Source organism: Ptychodera flava, chromosome 15, assembly GCF_041260155.1.
Source record: "Ptychodera flava strain L36383 chromosome 15, AS_Pfla_20210202, whole genome shotgun sequence".
Classification (NCBI taxonomy): domain Eukaryota; kingdom Metazoa; phylum Hemichordata; class Enteropneusta; family Ptychoderidae; genus Ptychodera; species Ptychodera flava.
The window spans coordinates 13,978,889-13,993,618 of record NC_091942.1 but is presented as its reverse complement, the minus strand read 5'-3'; the positions used below and the strand labels follow the sequence as shown (position 1 = coordinate 13,993,618).

The following is a 14,730-nucleotide window of genomic DNA, read 5'->3' as shown; positions in this document are numbered from 1 at the left end:
CATTATATTGCATTGGACTGTGAAACCAATAGACATGCATATTTATGACATAATAGGTCAATGTCCTTGTACCAACTTTGAAAAAAAATCAGTTGATACATATCCAAATTATGGCTCAGGACAAGACAAAATCATAACAAAATGGCCACAAGGCAGCCATATTGCATTTGATTGTGAAACCAATTGACACGCATATTTATGACATTGGTCAATGTCCTTGTACCAACTTTGAATAAAATCCGATGATACATGTCTGAGTTATGGCTAAGGACATGAAAAAAATTGTAACTAAATGGCCGCCATGCGGCCATATTGGATCATCGTGAAACAAATTGACGTGCATATGTATGATATAGGTCAATATCCTTGTACCAACTTTGAATATAATCGGTTGAGATGTGCCTGAGTTATGGCTCTGTACATGAAAAAATCTATAAACAAAATGGCCGCACGGAGACCATATTGGATCCTATGACAAAGCAAATCAATGTGGATATGCATGACATAGGTCAATGTCCTTGTACCAACTTTGAATAAAATCCGATGATACATGCCTGAGTTATGGCTCCGTACATGAAAAAATTGTAACAAAATGGCCGCCATGCGGCCATATTGGATAATATCGTGAAACAAATTGATGTGCATATGTATGATATAGATCAATGTCCTTGTACCAACTTTGAATAAAATCGGTTGAGATGTGCCTGAGTTATGGCTCCGTACATGAAAAAATCATAACAAAATGGCCACACGGCGGCCATATTAGATCATATCACAAAACAAATTAAGATGCATATGCATGACATATGAAGTAATCCTTGTACCAAGTTTGAATGGAATCACTCCAGGCATCTCTGAGATATCTGTGTGAACAGACAGACAGACAGACGGATGGACGGACGGACGGACGGACGGACGGACGGACATACCAAATCTATAAGTCCCCGGACAGTGTCCGTGGGGACAAAAAAGAATTGGCACAGGCATATCTCAGATATCTGCATTCATGAGCCCCTATGAATGGACACAGCATTAACATTAATTTAATCCTGGAATGCCTGTGGATCATTCCTGGGGAGCCCTGTGGATGGATACCAAATACAGGAAAGAAAACGGCCGTCACACAGCCATTTTTGATCAAATCATTACAAAAACTGGCATGCATATATATGTGATAAGGATTAATATATGTACCAACTTTCAATGCAATCGCGCCTGGCATCGCTGAGAAATTTACACGAACGAACGCACACTCGTCAAATATAGGAAACAAAATGGCCGCCATCGCCAGGCAGCCATTTTAGACCAGATCAAAACAAAAATCAATGTGCATATGTATAACATATAGAGTAATCTATGTACCAAATTTGAATGGAATCGCTCTTAGCATCACTGAGAAATTTGCATGAACATACACACCGACATCAAATACAGGAAACAAAATGGCTGCCAGACGGCCATATTGGATCGGATCATAAAACAAATCGACGTGCATATGTATGGCATAAGTAATAATCCTTGTACCAAGTTTGAACGAAATCGCTAAAGGCGTCTCTGAGATATCTGCGTGAACGGACGGACGGACGGACGCACGGACGCACGCACGCACGGACATGACCAAACCTATAAATCCCCCCGGACGGTGTCCGTGGGGACTAAACAGAAAAGACAGACATATAACGGTTCTACGGGCTCATATGCTGTAGACTACAGTGTATACCTTTATAACCTTATTTCTGGAAGGTTTTTGTCGCTTAAATTTATCATGTTTAGCTTCAGAAACCTTTTCAACAATATTCGTTTGATCCATGCCTGGACACAACACTGTCAAAAATTTCAGGAAACATTCATTTGGTTTTGCAAAACCACCAAATATTAGTGATATCATTTCACTAAACGCTAGCTGAATTGAGGACAATCTTTTTCACAGCCACTCGATGCATACACATGCTGATCTTTGATAGTGTTCATAGTGCTTCTTGGTCTAACATACAAGCATTGTTTTTAATATCATAACAAAATAGTAGGTGAGTAGACTCTATGTGTAAGGTATGCATTATCGCATTGTTTTCCACAGCAGTCGATGATTGCTTACAATACCAAGAAAAACCCAAAAGCGAGTCATATTCCATCAACTTTGCCACAATTTTAATGAAAAACAGCGAAGCTCTTTCTTCGATTAATACCAGAACGACATTGAATTAATCCTTCTCCGAGAAAAGTCATGTTGACAGATTTTTTCTCCAAATATTTGCAATTGAAAGAATGAGAACCCTTTTTAAAATGTCCTTGAAAAATGAACCTACATGTCAATCATTGTGAGTGAATTAACTTATTCAGGTATTGCGTGCATGCTTTCAAGTTGTGCAAGACAATTCCTACACCAACCTTTTTCAAGTCTGTTAAAAAAAAAAAAAAATCAAAACTATACCTATCCAATCTCCGTTAACTAGCCAGTGTCGTAAAATGGTGCTCTATTTCTACACACTGCGTTTTGCAATTTATAAAGTATAAGGTTACTGTTACTTGGCGAGTTTCAAGCCCTTTAACCTTCAAAGGTCATTTCCAAATCACTGCCTTTCATCCACTCTCTATATGCGTTGTCATACGATTCATTTTGCGCAACCGTGAAGTAGTTCTTCCAGCCACCAACTTTACCTGGTTGAAAACAGATTAGGTCAATATTGATTAAAGAAAGGAGGTAAAATATCTGGAAATGAATTAGGCAATTACTTCTAGAATCACAATATGAAAGTCCTCTGGAGTCTTTGCCAACTCGTGGGGTTTAAAAGCTTCTCCTCTCTCTTGATCCACATTTGAAAATTACACATTCACTTTCGCTACCTCGTCAAAAATGTTATGGTACTCCGTATATATTTCTCGTTTATTATCGCATCTTCTGAAGCAAGTTTAAGTCGCATTTTGTGATAAGGAGAGCAAAGTATGGTAACGATACAAGTGCACCGATAATTAGATATTATTCCCTAATATTTTCTTCGTTCAGCGAAGGAAAATGTACGAGTGACGTATTGACCGTGTCACCACGAGTCGGAGACGAGTGGTGACACGGTCATTACGTCACGAGTATTTTCCGAGCTGAACGAAGAAAAATATTAGGGAATAATATACTTATCACATGCACAAGCCAAGAATTTGTTATTTTTTGCAAAATAAAATAAGTTTTCCATGACGATACCGCGTTTAAACTTTTGAACTACTTTAGGAATAAATATCAGTACGCCGTGCACAAGTTGTCAATCATTTCCAGTCGTCCGTCTTGTGCGTTAGCGCTCACGTTCGTTCGTGTGTGGAGCAAATGACAGCTCTCGGTCTACACGTAGGCTACCTTCCGCAAAGTTATACTCTATTTCAAAGATAGCATAGTCCTAGAAATTTATCACAGACGAAGATACGTTATTTTTCGTTAACAAATATCGACTGAATCTCGACGGCGCGAACACTGTAAACGTCGCGCCTGACCCTGTACTGTTTGCAATACGTACGGAACCCACGGTATACGCATGGAGGTAGTAGCTACCTCCATGGTATACGCGACCAGCTTCGAGTTCGTTGTTTCCGCAAATTATTCACGTAATTCCTTCGGAATATATAGGCGGTACACTCTTGTGTTTACATTGTTCGGATTAGTAATGTCGTAGTCTGTGAAAATATCGATTTCATTACATGACTTTTGATCGTGGGAGAAACATCGGCCGCCATGTTGTTTGTTTACATATTTACGAGCACACCGAAGATCGACAAAAAAAAGGTCCGACGCACCAAAATTGATGACATAGACGCGGGTTGTCGTGACGTAGAACGACCAGAGAATAAATCCCGTATTTTTTGTTCGGAGACGACAAACTTGGCTTGTGCATGTGATAACATTTTGTAACCTTACGGATGTTATTTTCATCTCTCTTTTTATTTTTGAACTTACCTTTGCGCACAAATGGAGATTCGTTTGGCTTTGCTTTCATGAATTTTTGAGTAAAATCGGCTTTCAACGACAGCTGGCGCTTCTTCATGCTATCAAAACTGCAGTAATCACTGATCGTCTTCACAACCTCATCGGTCAGTTCGATTTCCAAGAACTGGGCTATCTGACGCACAGCCGCCTTTAAATCCTGGTGAATTTGATTGAAAGGGAAAACTTTTCACTGGATTATTTTTTTAAAAGTGCGAGACGCGTGTACATTAAATATGTAGCAGAATAATTAATGTTTCTGGCAGCAAACTAAATTAATTTTCAAAAAGCGAGTCATACTCCGATGGATTTATAGTGTTTGATAGGTTGGTCTTACTTTTATCATGTCCTCGTATTTCAAGAACAACACGTTTTTCTCGTGTCTTCTCTTCCACCAGGGCAGTACGTGTTCGTGCCATTTGCTGCCATCATCTGCGTTTCATAATTTTTAAGACACATGAAAAGACATTTAAAATGGTCAAATGACTAAAGACAAAGCTAGAGATCAAAAGGCAGGAATAAAAACAAACAAAATATGTTCAAGAGAGAACGATAAATGGTTCAAATCTTTAGAAAGTGCTTATCCACTTTACTTGGTTTTTCTTGTCGCTAATTTATGTTCTCTGTCAAGGATTTTTTTAAATCACCAAGAAATACTGAAATGTGACATTTAACTTTCTTTAATCTACATTTGTAAATATGGCCCTTAAGCCTTCTGGGGACAGACATTCGGACTCTCAAATGTTTACAATAATTTTCTGATCTACCACTCATCTTAACGCCGGCTCATTTTGAAGGTTTTGGAATAAATAAAACTTTTAAGTTTTAAGTTACAACAGCATCGATGACTGGGCTGTAAGAACAGTATACATTGTAATGTAGTATCATGTATGTGATAATTTCGAAGCTAACAAACTCACAGACCACTGCTTGTGCCCGTCTCTTAATTTCCACGACGTCTGGAAAGAACTCGTTGAAGTCTTCGTAAGGGCTGAGCTCGGGATTCGTGGCGCTCAGTCCTTTCAGCAGAAGCTGACAGAAATGGAAAATCGACACGCTAACGTCTTTCGGGTTTCGGGCGACGTAGATGACCTGAAAAAGGGGGTGTGTATATTGTGACATGCGAGGCATTAGTAACTTGCAAGCTGAAAGGAGTGTATACTTAACATTCACTTACACTTTGTTCGGTTGAATTATGGACTTTAACTTGATCAATATGTAGACTTGTACGGAAGCGTATTCGTGCCACATTTGTAAGGGGAAAAAATTAAAAATCTTGTAATTACGATTCTTACATTCTCGTAATTACGGCATTTTGATTCTCGTAATTACGAGTTTTTCATTCTGGTAAATATGAAAACTAACATCTCGTAATTGCGAGAACCAAAAACTCGTGTACGAGAATCAAAAAGTCGTAAATACAAGAATTTAAAACTCGTAATTACGAGATTATTTTCTCACAAAAATGGCATGCATGAATACGATTCCGTAGACTTGCCCCGAGTCTATGACAGACTGAGAGTAACTTAAGGCACTACACTCCGGCAGAACTGTCGCGTAGATCTTAGGGTGAACGTGATTGGCCAGCCATTAACTGCTGCGTATGCCCTAGAAAAGCCAAGCGACGAGGACCAGTCCAGTCAAAGCTCAACTTGATCTTTCCACCCAACAGCTGCAAAACCTACTTTGATTCACTCTCTCTTTGCTCCGCTATATTCTTACTCTGCCCCGAAGTATCGTGCTGAATCACATTTCACTTGCAATATCCGAAAGCAAATGAGCTATGAAATCGAACGTGGTCTACGAACCTGATGACTTTGAAATGAAGGAAATAATTTGAAAAAAAATGGATCTCGGTGTAAGACTGGATCCGTCGGGGTAGGGGACAGATCTTTCAGCCGACAATACAACGTCTCGGTACGTATAAGAAAAATCTGAAATGTTCCTAATAAATATGATAGAAAACCGATCATTCGGTCTTTTGTGAATGTAATCATGTGATAAATAGGTGTGTTGACTTTTTCGACAGATGGACACCCCTTATTCATAGTAAAACAAATCTCGTTTGACGCTATGATCGCCATTTTGCAATTATTTCTCTGTATTTTTCGTCGAGCCCTCATTTTTCAGTCTCATTGTGCAGTCAAGCTCAGTGGAAAGTAACACGGGGTTTCCAAATCCTCTGTACGTCCCATTTAACACAATTTGCAACAAATGTGCGTTGGGGTGCACCCATAAAAGTCATATGGTCCGGACAAGTATGAACTAAAACTATTAGATGGGTCAAAGGTCACCTCTAAATTTGGTAACTCACTATGAGCTCACAGTGGCCCATGTGTAATAGCGACTTAATCACTAGCCGTACCTAGAATTAGATAAGCATTTAATAAAAATTGTCACACAGAATAAAACAATTTTTGTTACCACTATATTAAACCTCCGCTTCCACTGAGCGATCCACCTTATTCATCTATCTTTTGTCTATCACACTCAAAATGAAATTTTGGTCGATAGTTGAAAACAATACAATATCTGTTGGTTTTAGTTTGGTATGCACACTGTACATTCACTTGATAACATATCTGGCAAGTGTTTGCCAAATCACACACTTTTTTGCCCGAGTCAATACAAGCATGTTCATAGTAATTACTGTTTTCGCCCCACTATGTTTAAAATTGACTATACCACAGATAAAGTATTCTTTAAAAATAGTTAAAGGCATGCGTTGCCATAAAATGAACAATTCTGACTCCATTACAACTCAAGGAAAACATGTCAAACAGCAAAGTGATCAAATTAATACTTTTGATGCAAATGCATTTTGACTGAAATCTTTCAAAAGTGATTTTAAAAACATTCAGTTAAATAACCTGGCCAAAATTGCCTGAAGATTTGCCCGAGTTACCATCACACCAAGTTTAAGACAAAGTCACAACGGTTTTTAGAGATATCTCCGTCTACAGCTATCGGCATATGGCACACGAAAAGCCATAGCATTAGTCTGTCGGGCCTTTGGTCCAAGAGACTTTAAACAAAGTGATGTCGTAAACCTTAGCTTTCTTTTCATCGATTTCTTTCGGTAACAAATCGTCCCTGAGGTGACTGCCGATGGTCCTCGGTGATTTCATGGCGTCCACATCGAACCCTTCTGGAACACCCAGAAGTTCCTGTGTTTTCTTGCTAGCCTCATCTGTATCAACCGAAAGAGCGAATTCCAAATACGGAACTCTGACGTCCGGTGGTATGTCTTTGATCTTGTCGATGTTGCCTCCATTCATGACCAATGGCAGGATCTCTTTCATCCATGAGAAGCCTTAAGTATGAGAGAAATTTGCTATAATAATAGATTCAACCATAGACCCTCAAGAAAAAGGTCAGAAGATTCAACTGTAAAGTACAATCGAACACATGAACAATGGGAGCGCATAAAAATCATGGTGAACTAGACATCAGAATACCGTGTCAGAGTCTGTGATTGTGATTCCAGATCGAGGAATGAGTTTTTAAAGTCCTCAATCCTAGACTACAGGCTGTATCATTACTCAGTAAACATCATTGCACAGGTGCGTGAGTGTTGTGTGTTGCAATACTGTCACCCCGGATCGCCTATAACCCTCCTCCTATAGCTACACTGTGTTAGTATTGTGAGTATACAGAGGGGATAGCGACTTTTTTCGGTCAGATCGGTACACGTATCCTCGAGAATTTGTGATGTGTACCATATACACACATTTCATATCTAGGCCGTCACGTTCCAAACCAATATAGTACTTGACTCCTCTGGTACGTTGTCAGGGCTGCTTCTTTGGTGATATACTTAGTAATGCTGCACTGATACAGAACGTTTATACCTACCTGACTTAGGAAAGGTTACCAAAAAGACGTCATCCTCTCTAACTTTGAAGTTTTTGACTCTCTCCACATTCAGTTTCCTGCCAGCATTTGCCACCGTTTCAGCGTCAACCATGGTTAGGTCAGGATTTGTGCGCGCGTCAGCAAAGTTGACCCAAGCTGCGATGAAAACATATTAGAAAACATTTAACAATAGACAAAACAGCAACGGCACTACGTGTATGTGCGCAGAACGATGGGCAGTGCAGTGTCGACCGGCATGAGAAACCAGAACCGCCGGAAAGATGTATGCAATAACAAGACGGCGAAAAGTTTTCGAAATTTCACATAATGAATGTTTCGTGTAAGGAGCCAAGTATTTACCTGCGAAGTGGAGACATGCAGAAATGACCGGTGTGGTGAGTCTGCCCGGGTTTTAGTACAGTGATTCCAGTATACCCTCCTTGTCATGTGATCTCGCTTGGTCTCGCTCCGGGGTCAATGGTCTTACGACCCTTGTGTCGACCCGAAACAAAGTGTGACAGGAAGAAACGTTTGAATGCTATAAATCTGACACTATGGCACCCTATGTCGTGTAAGTTAAAGCGTTTGCATGACGTAAAACGAATGACGTTTATCCGTATAGAGTTTTTTGCAGCTGTACAGATATTTTACAGGTTGCAAATGTACGGGGATCTCGCAGTAACCAGGTACGGAGAAAATATGGCATTTTAATGGTAAATGGAAAGCTATTGGGTCAGAAAAATAAAACTGAATGCTTATTCACAGAAAACCAAGGTATATAGTTATGAAAATTAAAAGATACATTACATGGATTCAGTGAACATTGCCGTTTTGCGAAATTTTGGTCTTTATCTTTTTCATCGCAGAGAATCATAGAGTGATATTATTGTTGCATCTTAAGTTACGTTTCAATGAAAGTCTGTGAAGATACTCTGTTTGAAAACTTGAATGATGGCAGTTTTTCCCCAGTGCTTCACAAGACTTAGTGCACGTACGAACACAATTGTAAGCAAGGCTGATCAATCTGCTGATTCGAGAAAAGTATGAATATCCTGTGAAGCTTCGAAGACTCACCTGAAAAAAGCGGACATAAGATGACATAAAATATCGTTCGTCGAACATTCACCAGCATTCAAGTTGATTTGGCGTCATGCGAGACAGCTACCTGCTCAAGATCAATTCTACATCGTCATCTCACTGGTCTCCGTCAGGACATGTTTGTATCAATCATAAAATGTATTTCCGTCACTACACACAATGGGTTTACTAGGTTGAGCTGTACATGATTTATGGACAATTACGAAACTGACATTTTCCTGTAGGGTCACAAAAGGTCAATGACTACCAATGGAATATGTTTCATTTCAAAAAAGATCTCAAATGATTTCGATACGGTATGAATACCCTTGATGCACAGTCTTGTGTCCTCAGCGCAGTAGCTAGATCATTATCATTCTTTTACGTTCATTGATACTTATGATATTGTACGTCTCATTCTTCTCCTTCCGGGTTGAAGGCATAGTCATCTTAAGCACCGTAATTTCAACGTGTTTCAAGGTACAGAACTACAGATGTAGTACGGCGCGCCAAATGTTTCAAAAATATTTATCGTCATTGAGTAAAAATAAACTGTCAAATTTTCTTTCTAAAAAAAGTCTTAAACGTGTATGAATAATAAAGAAAAAAGTTCTTTTGTCAATATCATTGCATTTTATTAATGTACCTTTTCATAAAAATAGCACTCATTTGAAATATGTCATTAAATATTTGAATGTGTCTGTACAGATAAAGATGACATGCAACCGTCTTTCTCGATTGAAAAACGAGAAAAGTATTATTGCAAAAAAGGGCAGAATGTTATGTAATGCTTAATTGTAAAATATTCTTTAAACCGTAATGATAAGATAAACTGTTTGCAAAAGTTTAGAAATACCACACTCCCATACTTATTGACGTACACATACACGTGTATTTGATATAAAGGTGCAATGAATGCTGATTATAAGGGAATAGCGAAAAAAAAATTAAGCACACACACAAAAAATATTGAAATGATTAAAAACAAAACCACAAATAGTACTTGCACTACTACCAAAAAAAAAAAAAACGAATCACCATCAGGTCTCACCTAAAAAAAGAAATAGAATCACAATTGAAAAGTCGACCGAGATCGCGCCGGCGTTGAGGCTGTAAAGAAACCAAAACGAGGTCAGCTTGGAAAAAAAACCCAAAGCGAGGTTACAAAAAAACAAAAAAAAAAAAGGTTACCAAAAAAAAAAAACAAAAAAAAAACCAGTAGGAAAAAAAAAGAGGCCCGTTCGAGAAAAGAAAGCAGAGTGGTACACGCCGCAGAAAAAGCCCAACATGAAAATTGAATAATTGTCAACGTCATGATTGTTACAGTTTAATGCCAGAGGGTTTTGGACTATCACACTCGGATGTTGGACAAGATATTTGGGGTATATTACTCTCATCTTCTAGTCTTCAATATCATCTCATGGACGTCCAAGTTACCGACACGTCCCATTCTATATTAAACAGTTACCAGTTTTGGTTAAAAGTGGACAAAACACTCGTGGTGGTTCGTCGGCTGCCAGCGGTCCCCTCGCTCCAATGTACACTCGAGATGGTAAGCCAGCGGCCGGCGGTCCCGTCAAGTACAGTAGGCCTACACGCCGGCAACCAGCGATCCCCTCGCTGTAAAGTGTAGGGCCGCCTCTCCCGAACCATAGACAGTCTGTGCCCAAACCCCAACAAAACGATGGCAAACCCCAACAAAACGATGGCTAGCCGCTAGCCCACGGTTACGTGTGGTTCGATACACAGCGCCCGCCGTGTGGGTTTGTATAGTAAAATTGCATACCGCGCAGCGGCCTCGTTCTGCATGGCAGGGCTGTGTGCTCCCGGCGTGACACGGCCTCCCGTATAACGCCGGTAACACACAGCCCTGCCGGTCATGCAGAGCTAGCAGCGGCCGCTATGTATCGAACCACACACGTATCCCCTGGGTTTAGCCTCTAAACGGAGTGTGGCAAAGGCAAAAATACTCGGGCTGAAACACTCAATTTAAATTTAGCTCTGGGTGGCAGGGCTAGGCTGTGAGTTACCGTAGCTCTGCATGGCAGGGCTGTGTGTTCCCGGCGTTATGGCATGATAACGCCGTTAACTCACAGCCCTGCCACCCACAGCTATGTATAGGCTACTGCACAAATATTGTAGCTCCATATATTGGACTGTGTGGATATAAAGATTTCTGCAATGGGGATCGACATGTCGTGTATGTGCCGGTCTAGCCCTGCGAGTATAGTGAGAGTGTCTGGCGTTGCGAAGGCCGGACACTCGCGCCATACGTAAGGCTTGTACAGTTGCGTTGCTCGTCTTGTCGAACATGGAAAACGATGGACGTTCTCTCAACACGCGGCAGATTTCTTCAAAACTATTCATTTTATCATGATTTGGGTGATCTTTGAGGATAGACGAGGAATTACCAAACAACGAGGTGGTTTATTATCATGGTATTTGAACCCGATGTATCGAACCACACGTATAAAACTGTGTAGAAATCATGTGGGCCAAACGGCGATGACAGTGCGGCTCGGTGGAAGGCCTGCAGTGGGCTCCCTGCCATACCGCGCCTAAGGCATCGATATGTTCGCAGTGTTGCTATGAAGGGTCATGGGTTGTACGTCTCGCTCGTGATCCGACCTGTGGACTGCCTGAAATTGACTCTCTGGAACTATCACTGTTAACTTGGACGTTCTATAGGTGATATTGCCCACTTCATTTCATCAAGTATGGTTTCAAGTAGAGCAGGGCCCAGCCAAACAGAGCTAGGTTTCAAGATGTCACGTTATCACTGAAATGCTCAATTAATATTTCGTCAAACATTGGAGTATGTGGTGATCGGATTCCCCGCTGTTGGGGATTCATCGATCGAAGGAAACGTGAACCACGAGTCTTTTGAATAATATAATTGTAATTTCGGGCTTGTTGTTTTTTTTTCTGTGGCGAGTGCTCGTTTTTTTCTTTTTTTTTCTTTTTTTCTTTTTTTTTTTTTGCTGTGGCGAGTCCTCATTTGTTTTTTTCTTTCCACAGGCCCACGCGTTTTTTTTGTATCTCTGTTCATGTCGTTTTTTAATTTTTTTTTTTTTTTTTTTTTTTTTTTTTTTTTTGTAGATGAGATCCACTTTTGTCTAGAGCCATCACTGCCGAATTTTTTCTCCGATTTTCTCTTTACTGTCAAAGCGGCTGGTGATTCATATTATATTTTGATTATCTATATACGTTTATTATGAGACGTAGTGCTTTTTAATTTTCTTAAGTACATAAATAATTTTATGTATGCACGACTTTTTTTGTCTGATTCTTTTATAATGATTTTCTGTATGTGGTTCACATTTTTATTTTTTGTACTATTTTTTCCGAGTGGTAGTAGTGATTTTTAGTGATTTTCTTGTGAATTTTGTGGACGTACCACTGTATAACAATATTTTCTTTTTTTTTGTAAAATCAGCACTCATTGCACCTTTTACGCGAACATTTATTATACGTGTATGCACGTCGATAAGTATGGATGTATGACTTTTTCAAATCGTTGAAAGTTGTTTATTTCCTAATTACGCTTTAAAGATTTTTTCTCAAGTTAAAATGAAGTATTAAATGACATTTCTGTCTTTTGTTTTTTAGTTATACTTTTCTTACTTATTTCCTTCCTAATGAGACCGAATTTTTATATCAATTGAGAAAGACAGTTTATTTTTGCACTGAATCGATAAATATTTTTGAAACATTTGGCGCGCCGTAGATGTAGATTCAGCGATTTTCTGAAGACATAAAATTGACAAAAAATAGGGTGCTCTGAAAGGTTTTACGGCCTTGCTGAGCGGTAAATACTTCCCTCTTGTTCGGTAAACCTGAATGGCATTAAAACATGGCATGTATTAAAACTACACTTTTTACACCACACACGTGTACCTTAGCAAGTGGTATTCAACATCCGGATAATCCGATAATCTAACCGCTTGTTACAGCCCCTGTATGGGCACACTGTGACTGATATAGTTAAAGGGCCATTATTTGTAACTTTTGACCATTTTTTACCCGGAAAATTCCATGTTGGAGGCTCATATTTGTTGCAAAATGTTGTTTTACGAAGAAACAAACATGATTAGTGATGTTAAAGCCACATAAAACTGCTAATTTTTGTCCAAACGTGTTGCCCTTCCGAGCTCGTTTGTTGACGTCTGGCATGCTCAGCGTGCTGGGGAGAACGCAGATATGGTGACGCCGCGATCACGCGAGATGTACAAGTTCACCTTTATTGCAGGATCAAAACAACATTGCGTCGTGGATTGCCAGACATCTGGCTACGCAACGTGTTCGGACAATGGACTACGACGTAAGTACCGGGCATAAGTAATGAATATTTATTTTTAAATTGCTGTAAATGGCTCGCGCAGGTGCAGAAGAATGCCTACGTTGGAATCCGCGTGTCAACAGAGTTTGTATTTCTGTCCGGACAAAAATTGAAATTTTCGTTGTAAAATCACATGTTATTTAGTTGTCGGGCACGTAATGTTTCCGAATGATATGCGATTCTCTGTTATTTGACAGACTCTTCAACATGAGCCAGTGATCATTTCAATCAAAACTAACAGAAAAATCGCCAGAAGATACAGCTAATGGAACTTTAAGATCATATCCTCGCATTGTCCTTTAGCAACACTACAAATACCAATTCACTTGGATTTGCCTGCAAACTGGACAGTTGTAGTGACTAGGTCGTTGAACTAAAATGACATAAAATTCATCAACACGTCATATTTTATTGCTTTTGTGCACTTTGAATAATCAGATAACAATGCTGATGATTGTAATTTTCCTGCTTTAATTGCAGCTTTTTCTCAAGTTTTATTGAAGTATAGAAAAACGATTTCGTAGGGTTCAGAAGGTCTCTGATCGAAAGTTCAGAATGCCTCACAGAGACAGTAATTTCAAGATTAATATGTTTGCAAAAGCGTTGTGAGTTCCTTACAGACAGTGTAATGTATACCAAAATCTGAAAGGGTATATGTGCGATTACCGATTAATCTTGCATACATTTATGAAACCGTGTATAATGTTGAGTGTAGAGTCGACTTGTTCTGCAGTAGCGACGAAGACTGGCGTTTTCACTGTGCATATATTCACAGTCTCCTAAGTTAAGTCTAGTTAAGTGTAAAGCAGTCGCGTCAACGCCACTACCTAATAAATATATGCATTACATGGCTCAACTTTACACGCAGGTTAACAACGGTGCTTTCGTGGTCCAAAGTCCCTGCACCGCCCCTCGGACTCCATATTTTATAAAGGTCATCCCGTGTGACACCAAAGTACATTGTGAACTATGACGCCAATTACCCATAGTCCCTCCTCCATCTCCATAAAGATACCCTTTGTTGGAGCTATTAATGTCATAACAAATGAGCTAATGGCCATAAATCACACCAAATTATGTACAGTTAACCGAAAAACATCATATTCATGTGTTGCTACTTTTGGAATGGATGAAGGGATGTAGGTTAAGCCGGTATATTAATTAATCCTGATTTCATTGGAGTCTGGTGCTCAGTTAGAGTTCAGTGTTTCAATTCTGTTATGTCATAAAGTACAACTAGTGTAAAAATTACCCATCATAGGCTTAATTGAAATGCCATTACATTTTTGTGTGCATTTCGTCGCGTCCTCGCTCGACAGCGTGCTCCTCAATTTTCGTTTTAGGGTCCTGCTGATCTTCAACACTCTATTTTCTTTCCGTTCACCGGATCATAGTGTCAGCCTTTGGCATCGATCGATCACCTACGCCGTCAGGCTGATCGTACTGGCATTTACCAACTTGAATCAAGCAATGAAGTAATATAGAAGAGCGC

The 14,730-nt window shown here is 39.6% G+C and overlaps 1 protein-coding gene across 1 annotated transcript; it reads right to left on the bottom strand.

Moving 5' to 3' along the window:
- Positions 1 to 2,124: 2,124 nt before the first annotated feature.
- Positions 2,125 to 8,254, bottom strand: LOC139151235 (sulfotransferase 1B1-like). The gene is made up of 7 exons (XM_070723888.1): positions 8,183 to 8,254; positions 7,823 to 7,978; positions 7,018 to 7,280; positions 4,888 to 5,059; positions 4,305 to 4,399; positions 3,941 to 4,127; positions 2,125 to 2,658 (listed from the first exon to the last, which is right to left on the bottom strand). The coding sequence occupies exons 2-7, from the start codon at positions 7,932 to 7,934 to the stop codon at positions 2,546 to 2,548; spliced, it is 942 nt and encodes a 313-aa protein (XP_070579989.1). The 5' UTR covers positions 7,935 to 7,978; positions 8,183 to 8,254; the 3' UTR covers positions 2,125 to 2,545.
- Between the last annotated feature and the right edge of the window lie 6,476 nt (positions 8,255 to 14,730).